At 59.9% G+C, this 13,077-nt stretch overlaps 1 protein-coding gene across 2 annotated transcripts in view; it reads left to right on the top strand.

Annotated features, from left to right (window-relative positions):
• Positions 1-13,077, top strand: part of SMIM35 (small integral membrane protein 35) — a 71,380-nt gene that overhangs the window by 8,136 nt on the left and 50,167 nt on the right. Inside the window, exon 1 of one of the 2 annotated variants that reach the window (XM_029915732.1) lies at positions 818-908. The exons of the other annotated variant lie outside the window; for it this stretch is intronic. Within the exon in view, the coding sequence (XP_029771592.1) occupies positions 902-908 (7 nt within the window). The 5' untranslated portion in view covers positions 818-901. Of the gene's footprint in view, positions 1-817; positions 909-13,077 lie in introns of those variants that run through there. 2 annotated transcript variants of the gene reach the window in all.

The raw sequence follows: 13,077 nt of genomic DNA, 5'->3' as shown, positions 1-13,077 counted from the left end.
TAGCTCAGCTTTAAGCTGCCAGCTCAGAGGTGATGAATCCAGACCCAGGCGGCTTATTTGTAAATGAGGAGGAGGGTGAAGTGTGCTGCGAGGAGACCCAGAAGGCCAGCCCGGGGAGCATCTGTTCTCACGTCGCCTTGTCTTTTGACTCCCTGTGTGGCCTTGGGCACACCGCTCAACCTCTCTGTGTCGCAAAGTCCCTTGGGGAGTCAGAAACTCTCTTTGAGAGCTGGTAACGTGGATGAGAGGTTAGCAACCACATAGTGAAACAAGCAAGTGCGCCCCAGCTTAATAATGAGGTGAAGACGGGGGACAAGGGACAGAGGCCAAGGGACAGACGGCCTGGCCAGGCAGCCTGCCCTTGGGCCTTATGTCTCTCTTCCTCTCTGCGGTGCTGACTCTGAGCTTCCTTGTTCTGGAGAGAAGTCCATAGGGCAGGGCTCAGATGGTTAGGGGTGCAGAGGAAGGGAGAAAGAGAAGCAGAGACCCGCAGCAAGGGGCTTTCTGGCCCTGTCTGGCGTGTGACAGTCTCCGGCTCCCTCGGGGGCCACAGCCCTGGCTTCCCGAGGTCTCCCGGGAGCACCTAGAGGCAGGGATGCTGCCGTTGCTAGGTGATGGGAGAAACAGGCCCTCTGCGGCTCTAGCAGGTGGCAGCGGGTAGCTGAGGCCAGGGACCCAGCAGGGGGTGGCCCGGGGGCCGTGAGCCGGGAGACCAGAGGCTGCTCCTAGCTCGCAGAGAAGGGCTCGGCCGCTGGCTGCAAGGGGGCTGCTCCAAGGGTGCCTCACTCTGCTCCCGGACCCGGCAGCAGGCGGCCGTGAGCCCTCCACCGACCCCGGAGACGGGGCACTTTGATGCCGTGACGAGACTGGGCAGGTGCCCTCTGTCTTGGGTGCCTCCGCCATGACGGGTAAGGTGGGGAGAGGGGCCGAGGGCAGGGCGCTTGTGAGTCGGAGGAGGTGGGTATCAGCTTCCGGAGTCGGGCCAGCTGGGCCACAGCGCCCTGAGCGCACGGAAAGTTCTCCGAGGTGGAGAATCACGCCTGCGCTCCAGGACCCTGGGAGCTGTGAGCTTGTCTCCAGACAGCCCCCTGTCCTGATCCCCAGCCCGGGGCCACACGCAGGTGGGCACGAGCCCCCCTCTGCGGGGGCCTCGTCGAGCGCTCTCGCCTGCTCCGCCTGAGCTCCGCTGGGGTTGCTACATTAGAAACCACCGGGCCTCGTCCTAAGCCACATCGGTGCTGACCTGTTGGCGAGCTGAGCCGCGCCCCCGACCCCCGCGGCAGCACACCGCGGCTCCGGGGCGGGGCCTGGGCCGGCCTGCTTGCTGCTCAGCGGCCCTCGTGCGAGGCTCAGACTCAGCGTTTGGGCGTAGCTCTTAATTCCAGGTGGGGTTACGGGAGAGGCTGGAGGCACAGCAGCCATTCCTGTTTCACAGTGGGGAAACCGAGGCACGGACTCGTCACGTTCTCGCTCCCCCGGTCACGTGGCAAGCCAAGGCGAAGGGCCTGGACCCGGAGTGAGGTCTTAGCACACGTCCGTCCGCTGGGCTGAGCTGAACTTGCCTCCAGGCCATGCTCTTGTTAACGGCAGCGTGTACAAATCCCCCCAAGGTCCTTCTGGGGGGCGGGGGGCAGGGGAGGGGAAGTGGCTGTTCTCCGCAGCCTTCCTGAGCTCGCCACCATTCTGCTCTGTTCTACTTTCTTTCTGCCCTAGAGTGGTGGGCCGATCTGCACCCCTTCCCTCCCAGGAAGGTCTGTTGGCACCGAGGGCAGTGTGCGGGCGGTGGCTGCAGGGACCCGAGGGCCGTCAGGTGTCAGGCCGCTCAGGTCAAAGACAACCCTAGGGGTTTTTCTGACGTGGACTCTTGCGGGTTGGCCTTTACTTGGCGCCGGTGGATCCTACAATCCGGGGGAGGGTTGCTTCCAAACACTGCAGTTTACCCGAAACGAAAGAGCTGCCGTCCAAGGTATAGTCTGACGTGTATAAGAGAATCCCATGAATTTTATACTGTGTTCAAAACACCATGCTCTCTTTTGCTTATTCTAGATTGCTCTTTACACTTTAAGGAGGAGGCAAGTAGCGGGCTGAGAACAGGGGCTGTGACTTACCTGCTCAGCAGCTGTGGGCAAATCACCTAACACCTCCTGGACCCAGCTTCTGCCTTTGGAAGTGGGTGTGATAGACCTCGGATGAGACCAGGGAGAGAAAGGTTCTGGGAGGGGCTCAGCGTCCAGGCCACGGGAACCCTGTCTGGGCCTCTCACGATTTTGCGGATTTCCTCAGGGTCCCCCTTGGTTGGTCTTTGCGGTTTGAGGGGTCTCAGCTGCTCTGGGCAGATGGAGGGTTGAGCCCGTGTCTACCCCTTCTGAGCTCTGTGTCCAGGGGCTCTGGCCTGAATCCAGCTCTGGCCCTGACCGGTCGTGTGCTTCTGACAAGTCAGTTTCCTCATCTGTAAAATGGGTACAGTGTGATCTGCCTCCTGCGTTGTGGGTGACGATGAACAAGGCGGGGATCCTGGTGCGCTGAGCGCATACGGACGAGTTTAGTGTTTGAGCCTTGCCCTCGGCTCCAGTCAGGCGGGAGGAGCTGGGGGCCTGGGGAGCAGCCCTCCGCCCGCTTTGGAGGAGGGTGTGCATGCCTGGTGCCGCTCAAGGGCGGGACTGCGTGTTCTCGCTTGTTCCGGATGCTCCCGGGGAAGCAGCCCCTGGGGGCTGGCGTGGCTACCGCAGCAAAGGGCCACCATCTCCTGGCAAACATCTGCAGGGACTCCTGGGTGTCTCCCGTGAACTCGAAACTCGTGATGCCGTGCACAGTGCCGCCGCGGTGTTCCAGAGACTTCTCTGCGGATCGCGCCCGGCGGTTACGTAACCAAAGTTCCCTCTTACCACCTCCCTGCCCGCTCAGTAGCTCTGTGAGGCTTCGTGAGGTTTTCCTCTGCAGGCTGCCGTTGGCAGCTGGCTTCAGTTATGTAGCCACCGCGAGCCCCGTGTGTGTGTGCGTGTGCGTGTGTGCGTGTGTGTGCGTGTGCGTGCGCGCGACAGAATGATTCTAAGTCGTCTTGATGAGACCCAAACATGCAGAGCCTATAGCACATTGCCTGGTATACAGTAAGAACACAATAAATGTCAGTAACTATAAAAATAACAATAATAATAGGACTATTTTATCCATTCAGGGAAGCCCTGTTCTGGGGGCTGGTTATACAGCAGTGAATAAAAAAGGCTAAGTTCTTGTGCCCGTGGAGCATATGTTCCATTACTTCTTATTAGTAATTAATAACCATCAGCACAGAGTCTAGTACGGGGTTGGCATAGCACACACTCGAAAACCACTAGTTACTAGTGGGAAGAGCCTGGCCAGGGCCTGGGTGTAACAGGACTGAACAGATGGCGGCCGTTTCTGTGCTTTCACTGGGCCCAGCGGCCTGCCTTCAGGAGGGGAGCGCACTGGGTGGAGAGGGCCCAGGGCAGTTAGCGGTCCCGAGGACCCGTCACCTGACCTCTACGTGAACAAAGGGAGGAGGCTTCAGGCCAGAGAAGCAGAGACCTTTGGTAGCACAAACGTGGTCCTTGAACACGTGTAGGGCTGTCTCAAGGAAGTGGCCAGAGGGATGTTCAGGATAAATGAGGCACGTGACAGAAAAGAAAGACCTCTCTCTCTCCCCTCCCCCTCTACTTCCCTCTCCCTCCCTCCCTCTTGGTGAACGGCAGATCCTCTAAGCAACAGAAGGTGTGTGTAGAAGCCAGGTCGTGTAGATGTCCGCAGTAGACAGGGCAAGGCCAGACGGAGCTCTGCGGCACCCCTGCGGACGCAGTGGAGACCCTGGGGTTGTTGCAGGAGGAGGGAGGCAGGGCAGGAGTGGTGGGGGTCTGGTTTCCACATGGGGGTTCTAGGTTAGATTTCAGTGGGAACGGGCTCTGAGGCCGAAACAAACTTGGAGAAAACACTGACCAAGAAGACCTGAGGTCCTTTCCCAAGGCCTGTGACTGCACAGCCTGCTTGTCGTTAACCTTCAACTTGCGTTGCCTCCTCCCCCAGAGAACACTAGTCCTCAGCCTGGGTTATTGATAATTTCCTCTCTCTAACTTAGTTTTCTAACCTCAAGGATCTCATGGTAACTTGGTTTTTTCCCCCCCGAGCAGCTTCGGGCATGAAGGTTTTTCTTGGTCTCCTTGAAAGTCTGAGTTAATTCTGTCCGCTGGTCTCCTCTGTCCGCGTGTTCACCTCCTCCCCGTGACCCTGGGTGGACTCGTGGGGGGCGAGGCCTCTGGACAGAAAGGACATCGTCTGTCCTCTGCTCGGTCAGGCCAGCGGTGCAGTCCGCGTGCGGCGCGCTCTTTCTGTGATAAAGTTGATCAGCTTCCAGGTAGGGAGGTGGGACTCCCTGGTTCTGCTGCCTCCTCTGCAAGTTCAAGTTCAAGGTCAAGGTCAAGTCTCAAGTTCGGGTCTGTGGCTTCACGTCTGGGAGGAGAAGGAGGGCATCATGAAAACTCTGAGCACTGGATATTGAAGTCCCAGGACTGAGCGATCTTGGCGGGGTGGCCCTTTCAAGTCATCAGCCGCTCCAGCCTGGACGTTTCCTCGTCTCGAGAAGGAGGATCGTGAGGTCCCGGAGAGCTGGTGTAGGATTCCTGAGAACAGGCTGAGAAACGCCGCACTTGCCTCAGGTGGGGTGACGCGTTGGTGTTGTCATTCTCCTTAGACGGCCAGCGAGTCCTCACCGGGAGAGGTGCTCCCGATGGCCCGGCGGCACCCTCCTCCCGGCACCAGGGGCTGACGGTGAAGGAAGGCCCTGGTGGCAGGGCAGGGCAGGACGGAGGCGAGGTGGGTGGCCTCAGCCACGTCCCCCTCCTTGTGTGGAGGGCTGTGGGTGAGCGGGCGGCCTGCTCTGCCGGGGTGGGGTCCCGCCTGCGGAACGGAGCCAAGGGCTTCGCTTGCCTGTGTTCTTCCCTGAATCTTCTGGAATCTTGCCAGTGCCTAGCACCCCGTTTGTGCTTGAGGACCCCTTGCCGAACAGACGAGTGAGCGCGGATCATGGAGGAGGAACTGAGCTCACGGGAGATGCCTAAGGCTGCAGCCAGAGCCCACCCGCCGATGGGAGGCCGCGGCCCCTGGACAGGCGCCCCTCCGTCTCTCGCCCCTGCCCTGTGTGTCCACGCACAGGCTACCCCGTGAGTGTGTCTGCCTGCACGCGGGTTATGCCAGGGAGCTGGAAGCTGCTTTGGGAGGGGCCGGTAGGGGAGGGGTGCTGCGGTTTCGAGGCTTGTTTACAGATTTCTCGGCTGTAGTCACGACTGAGCTGTAGGCTGCGAGGTGGAGCCCGGCACGTCGCAGAGGGATTGCCACATTGGTTCTGCTCAGACTCTCCCTCCAGTCCCTGGGCTTTCCAGGCAGGCGTGGGCCCGTCTCTCTCCAGCCCCCCTCCCCCCTCCCCTGCTCTGACTGGGATGAAAACACCTTGGTAACACCTCTGGTTGATTCTGGCATCCTTTCCAGTCAGACCTGGCTAACTTCATTATCAGAGTCAGATAAGTCCACGGTTCTGGGAACTCCGGGTCTTGTCACTTGTTACTCACAAGCATTCATCACACGCCTATTGTGCGGCAGGCCCTGTGCGAGGTTTGGGGCTGAAAGTGGGAAAAGCCCAGTCCTCAAGAAGCTCCTGGTAGGGTGGCCAAAGGTTTAGGTGAAAAAGTAGACGAATGCATTTTAGTGTGTGGGGAGTCCGCCGCCTTGGGGACGGCTGCTTGGGCATTTGCGGCGCTTTCTTGGGAAGATGTTTTTATCTGAGCAGGAAGGACGGCCTCGTGGGGGCTGCTGGGAGATCTGGGACGCGGGTCCTCAGGCCGGAGAGCCTCTGTCTCCTGCCATCCGGGTTGCCTCTGGGGCTTTGGAAAGCTTGTCCAGAGTTCCCGAGTCCTGTTTTTCCGTCTTTTCCCCCCATTTCTGCCCCTTGCTACACCCCTTCCCCCCTACCCTGCTCCCACCCTGTCTGCCTGGAGAGAACCCGCTCAGCCTCCAAGTTCCCGTCCAAATACTGTTCCTTCTGGGACAGCTTCCCAGCCACCTGGGGAGAGTTCACTGCCTTCTCTGCTCGAGGGGCCCCTGCAGTCGTCGCTGGCATTGGACTTGCCACAGTCTCTCGGGACCCTTTGGTTAAGGAGCTATCCTTCTTCGGGATTCGGGGAAGCCCCAGGGCGGAACCTAGGCAGAGCGCCCTTTTGTCCCCTTTCCTGCCATCTGGAGGCTGGCCAGTCGTAGGGGCTGATTAAATGGTTAGATGGAGGGGCACTCTGGGGGTCACAGCAGCATCAAGCCCCCCACCCGGGTGGTGAGGGCACTGGGGGAGAGGCGGGGGCCTTAGCCCTTCTCTGCCCACCTTGCCCTCCAGGGTCTTTCCAGAGCCCAGGACGGCCTCACCAGCGCTGAGTGGGGGGTCTGCCCATGCTCCTGGAAGCCCCCTCGTCACAGGCTGGCCCACGGCCTGCCACATCCCTGAGCCCCAGCCACGCCTGGCAAACTCCTTGGTTGGAAGCAGGTGGAAAAGGGGAGAGGGGAGGAAGGGCCTCTTTTCTAGATCAGCCAGAGGGCTGGGGCCAACCTCGGGGGCTGACACTCCGCTCTGGCGGTTCGTGGTCCGGCTGGGGCCTCGTGGGCAGTAAGGAGTCAAGGCCAGGATGGGCAGTCCCAGGGTCCCAGGCTTCCCTCCAGGCCTCGGCCGCAGCTGAAATATCAAGGGACACGTTCCCCCCTCGGGGACAGAGATGGGGCTCGGCCCTCTGCCCACTGCTGTGAGGTAGTGACTGCAGGACTGAGTCCGTGCAGGGCGGGGCTGGCAGGGAGGGGAGGAGGGCTGGGCCCCAGCACGCCCTGTTTCATCTCTCGGGGCTGGGAGCTGTGCCCCTCCCAGCCTCACGACGGGGAAATGACTGGGTGATTAGGCACAGGCGGTTGCACCGCTGGCCCAGGGGCCAGGAGCTCCCCGGCGACGCCCCGCTCCTGCTCCCGGCCTGGCCGGCGAAGGTCAGCCTGAACCGCGCTGCCCGCCTGCCGCTCCCTGGAGCGGATTCCTCCTCGGTCCCGCGTCCTCAGTGTGTAAGCTAGTTCCAGCCTTAGCGCGTCCGTCCACTAACGGTGCCCGTGCACAGAGCCGCGTGGATGATCTCTCCACCCGCAGAGGAAGCAAATGGGTCTCAGGAAGACCAACTCTCGGGAATGACACGCTGCTAGGGAGCCGGCCGGGCCGTGTGACCTTGGGACTCCGTGGTCTGAGCTCCAGTTACGCGCCTTAGAAACTCCCTCTCCTGTGCCGCTCCCTCGAGGGACCCCAGAGCCCCCCCCCCCCCGGTGTCCCCAACAGGCAGCTTCCCTCCCACGGGCCCGCAGGGTGCAGCTTCTCTGCACACGGGCAGGCTTCTAGGCGCTTCCATCCCAGCTGGCTGGCAGAACAGAGCAGGCAAGCCCTTCCCCTCTCTGGTCCTCAGCTGCCCCAGCGCTGGGGCGAGAGCAGGTCACCCCGCTCCCCTTGGACAGAAAGCTTCCCCCTCCCTCCCCTTTCATTTTTGTGTCGGTTTTGGGCAACTGCAGCATCTTTGCCAAGAATTAGAGATGGAAGATTCCCTGAGTTCTGTCTCAGCCTCCGACATGATCTCTCCCCCCACCCCACCCCTGGGTTAAGATGTCTTTGAGAGATAGGACTGAGTCTCCCAAGTCGCTGGAGACACTCTGGGTGTTCCCAGGAGGAGGGAGGCGGCAGGGTCTGAAAGGAGGCCGAGTGGATCTCCCCAAACACTGGATTGTTTCGAAGCAAGTGTCCGTGGTTTTCTGAAGGAGAAAGGGCGTCCATTTCCCCCACGGAGGTGGCAGAGGGCCATCGGAATGGCCCCTTGCCCTTGGAAAAAGAGGGCCAACCTCCAGCCCGCGGACTAGGGGGCCTCGGACAAAAGAGCAGGCAGGACTGAGGAGGACAGAGAGGGGAGGCCTGACCTCCCGGCCTCGTTGGTGCTGGTGCAGGGCCTGCCGGCCGGGAGCAAAAAGGAGGCCAGACAGACGGACGGACGGACGCTGAGACTTTAAGGGCTGGAATGTGAGGGTGATTCGCTGTGACCTCTCCTTTTATTTGGGAAGGTGTTAGAAAATTCTCAGGCTGCCTGAAGGGCCCTTTCTGGGGAGACCTGCCCTCCTCCGGGACTCAGAGCCGGGGACCCCCACACTCACCATGCTGGTTCTGCGGTCTTCTCCGGCAGGAGGAGGGCTCCTTGGATCGGCCCTGGCCGGTCGGCAGGTCACAGCCAGCCCAGGCAGCACCGCGGGAAGAGGCCTAGGTGCGGGGCAGGCCCGGGTCCTGCGGGTCGGGCATCCCTCGCCCGGCAGCGCCCGCTGCCTCCACCGCTGCGCTCCAGCAGTGATTTGGGGACTGCGGGGCGAGCTGATTGGAACAGCCCTACGGGTGAAGTTGCCAAACTGGAATGATTAAGTGTCTTGTAACCTGACACCCATTGTCGGGGCAGAACACACCTGGAGTCATTCATGGCCTTTGGCCTCGGAACAGGTGACATATCGAAGATGTTGCAAAAAGCCTTCCCGCCTGAATGACGTCCCGGCCCCCCCCAACCGGGTGCTGGTGCTGGAGATGCCAGAGGCGCCCTCTCTCCTGGTTGGGTGACTTCTCCGTGCGTGGGGGCTTCGGCCTGGGGCTGTGGGGAGCCGGAGGAGGCTGGCTTGCTGTGTGTGCGAAGCAGCAGGACGGGAAGGGCCCTGGGGCGGGTTCTGCCCGCAGAAGAGGAGGTGCGCCCCCTCCCCGGCTCCCCGCAGGCCCCATACCAGCCCACCCGCCAGCACCCCTTCCGAGGGTCTCTTCCCCTCCTCACCAGTTATTACATGCTTGGAATATCTTGGCCTGAGCTGGCCCCTGGCCAGGGGATATACAAGGCGAAACCTTGACCCACAGAGCCAGCGAGCTGGGAGGAACCTGGGTAATTGTCTTCTCCCATCCCTGCCTCCATTTTGTGGGCGCGGAAACGAAATTCCAGAGAGGCAAAGCCACACACGTGTAAGATCACGCGGTAAATCAGCGTCCGGTTCCGAACAAATCCGGATGTTCAGTTCCTCCTGGAGACACGCCCCGGGCGGACGTGGGCCCCGGCCCTTCCAGGAGGACCAGCTCGCCGTGTCTTTAATTCACGTGCAACCAGGTGACGGACCTTCTGTTCGCATCCGACAGTCGGGGAAGTCCAAGCTCATGGCGCTGGAGCGACTGGCCCCCAAACCACACGGAGTTTTTGGCAGAGTTGGGACTTGAATCCGGTTCCCCAGCAATCCTCAGCTTGTTCTCTGTATTTCAGACTCTCTTGTGGTCTGTCTCCCTTCCTGTGACATTACTTTTGCTCGCCGTCCCCTTTGTTCATCCGTTTGGTACCTTCATCCGCATGTGAGTGAAATCACGCGAAACGTGTCTTTGACTTACTTTACTGAAGACCCTTAGTTCCATCCACGTGTTGCAAACAGCAAGATTTCATTCTTTTTGATCACCAAGTAATATTCCGCCGTATTTATGTGCCACATCTTTATCCACTCACCAGTTGACGGACATCTGGGTTCTTCCCGTGCTGTGGCTGTTGTCGATGGTGCTGCTTTAAACGTTGGGGCGGGCTTTAGAAATGGAAGCTTGGAGTGGAGCGAGTTGGCTGTGATCTTAGGACAGGTGGCTCCAAGGGACGGGCTGCAAACACCCAGGCAGGTGCCTCCCTTCCCCAGCCGGATAATGAGAGGCCAGTGAGCCGTGCTACACGGTGTGTGCCAGGCTAAACACCCCCCAGGGGCCAGGCGGGAGCTACCCCTGCCCCCCCATTCACCCAGGGGAGCCGTGGCTCCCCACTCAGCCTCCTCCTGTCTTGCCTCTGCCTGCTCTCTCTCTTCCAGTCTTCTCTCTAGAGTCCCATCCTGTTCTTTCCCCCCGTTTCCCCTTCCTTTTGCTCTCCTCTGATCTCCTCCTCTCTCTTCCTTCTTCCTTTCCCTCTTGCTTCCGGTCAAGATCAGAGGCAGTTTTGCCATGAAGCTCATGCAGCCTGAGGTGCAGGCCCCCACCCCTGCCGCTCAGCCTCTCCAAGCCCAGGCAGGGCCCCAGTGCTCTGTTCACCGGGACACATGTTACTGCAAATGGTGCAAGAGCTTTCTGCTCTTTCTGAAAGGCGGTCAGGGCTCACGGACCCTGGCTCTCCCTCGGTCAGGAGCTTCATGCCCCTCGTCTGGCAAGCTGAGGTGCTAACAGCCCTGACCTCAGGAGGCTGTCCGTAGGATTAAAGGAGACGATCTGCGTCCGGCCCTGGTGAACCCAGTGGTTATCCCTGCAGCGCCTGCGGGAGCCGGCTCCTGGGCGAGGCCGGATCGGAGCTGAAGGTCGCGGGCCTCGCCCAGGCCTGCGGAAGGGACAGGACGTGCCTGTCAATCGTGGCGAGTTACAGAGGTGTTCTAGGGGGCGAAGAAAGAAAACCCCTCGGGGGGTCAGACTCTTCTTCCTCACTTAACTGCTCTCTTCAACTTCCTTCCTCCCTCCCTCCCTCCCTCCTTCTTTCCATCCTTCCCTCTTCCTTCATTCCCCCCCAGGACATTTTTCCTTAGAGGTGTCAGTTCAGGGCAGGGTACTGATTTGTCAGTTGTTCTGATGGCATGTTTGACTTTGGGCTCAGCAACCATCCGCTCGTCCACCCAGCAGTTTACGTTCTGTGGCATTAGTGAGCACTGCGGACAGATCTGCCGCTGGAGGAAACGCAGCTTGCGCCTTGGGACGCTCGGTCTGCCCACGTCCTGTGCGTCTGCTATGCAAGCAGGAGCCTCTGAGTGCAGCAAGCCTTCCAGATGCTTCCTGATCCAGGGGTGTGTGTGTGGGGGGGGGGCACCAGCACCCATGCGTCACCTGGGGGCTTGTTAGAGAGGCAGAATCCCCCTCCCCCGCTCTTGCCCTGACAGACCCACAGACTCAGGATCCCTGGGAGATTCGTGTGCACCTTAAAGTTTCAGAAATGCTGTTCTTGATCTCTTCCCACGCTTAGGAGTGGGTAGAGGCTGTTATTTCTGGAGCGAGCTGAATTTAGGGACTGGAGCTTGCCACCGATGAACCTGTGGGGTTCCTTCCAGCCTGCAGAGTCTGTGGTTCTTTCCTCTGAGCCCAAGGAATTTGCTCTGGGTTTCAGCGACAGACCCTTCTGTTGGGGCCGCTCCCCGGAGGTCCTGGGGACCAGGATGCAGACCATGGGTACGTGCTGGCAGCAGCCCCGGCACCCGAGCCACGTGGCTCTGACATGCGGCGGATGGGGGTGCAGTGCGTGTCTGCAGGGACAGAAGGGGCGCCTTTGCTCACTGTGAGGTGTGCAAGTGTGGCTCTCTGTGGACTCACTAGCTTTCGGGAGAGGAATTTCATGGCTCACCAGGCATGGTTTAGGCCCGGAAGCTGGGGAATTCAGCCTCACGTGTCTGCACCAAGAGGACCGGGGACGCTGAGAATCCCTAACCGCAGCTCATCCCTCTGGGGTGGGAGCTCACCTCGCCTGTGGTCCTTGCTGGGATGGATGCCCTCAGGCTGGGGTGGGGGTGGGTGCAGACAGGAGCATCGGACACACGGGACGCGTTTGCTTCATGAGCCGCAGAAGCAGATCGGCGCTGACACGTGGTGTGTTCCCATGCGCCAGGCTTTCATGGCTGTGCAAAGAAATTGCGTCACCTAATTTGGACCTCAGGGCCACCCTAGGATGTGGCTGCTTTATTACCTCCATTTTATAAAGGGGGGGCACCTGGGTGGCTCAGTCAGAATCGTCCAGCTTCGGCTCAGGTCATGATCTCACCGTTCGTGGGTTCAAGCCCCGTGTCGGCCTCTGTGCTGACAGCTCAGGGCCTGGAGCCTGCTTTAGGTTCTGTGTCTCCCTCGCTCTCTGCCCCTCCCCTGCTCATGCTCTGTCTGTCTCTCAAAATAAACATTAAAAAAATTTTCACAAAGGGGGAAACTGAGGCCCAGAGAGGGCTGGGCCCCAGGCTTGTCCAACCTAGAACACCTGGACCTTTTCCACTTTTCCATGCGTGGTTGTAACAATGGCCCTGACAAGCCGCCCAGGCCCCCGAGCCCCGGAGCTCGGTGTGGGCCGTCCCCGGGGACAGCCTGCTCATTCTCCATGGTCTCTGAGAGATACCTTGTCATTCAGCCTTCTCCCTGCAAATTAGGCAAAGAATGAATTTCCCATTATTGCTGAGTCCAGCCTTTCTTTTCACGGGTCTCTAGAAGATGCTCTGAACTCCACCCCGGAGCTGTTTGTGGCTGAAATTGGGAGGCTGGTGGGGCTGGGAGACCCCCGTCTTTCATCCTAACGGCTACGGATCCGAGACCTTGAACACACAGGACTTGCGTGACTTTTTTTTCCGTTTTTTTTTTTAAAGAACCTGGCTAGAAATTAAGTTGTACAGATGAAAACTTGATTGCACTTGCATTCCCAGGATCAATGGCTTGTAGACAGAATAATCACGTGTGGCATTACATTTGAACTTTAATGGCTCTGTCACTTTCCAGCTGTGTCACCTTGGGCACGTTACTTAACCCCTCTCTGCCTCACTTTCCAAATCTCTGAAGTGGGTGGTGATAAGAAGACACCTTCTAGGGCAGCTGTGAGGATTAAGTGACTTAACCTCCGTCCAGGAAGTGCCTTCGGCAGGACCCCGCGCACAGCAGGTGCCACGGAAATCCTGCCCGTGAAAGGAAATGCGGATTGTTCAGTCGTGGGTCACATGGGCCGGCACCTTCACAGTGTGATTTTTGGTTACCGTGGGTCCCGCATTCCGGGCACGTCATTCATTCCTGACCGCTCATCAACAGCGCGTGTTAGTAATTCACCTTCCACCTGCCCGCTGTGCGGGTGGAGGAGCAGCGCTTCCCCTTTCGGGTCTCTGTTACCTGCAGGGTAAGAAGAGGGGCACCATCTGCCTCGCGGGGTGGCTGGGAATGGGGGGGGCAGCGGGGGCGGGGGACCATGGGGGGGCAGCGGGGAGGGAGAGCATCGGAGTGGGGGAGGAGGACCATAGGGGGGGAGGGGG

Source organism: Suricata suricatta, chromosome 11 (genome assembly GCF_006229205.1).
Source record: "Suricata suricatta isolate VVHF042 chromosome 11, meerkat_22Aug2017_6uvM2_HiC, whole genome shotgun sequence".
NCBI classification, from domain to species: Eukaryota; Metazoa; Chordata; class Mammalia; order Carnivora; family Herpestidae; genus Suricata; species Suricata suricatta.
Note: the sequence above shows the minus strand (reverse complement) of the source record. Positions and strands in the feature narration are given on the sequence as shown.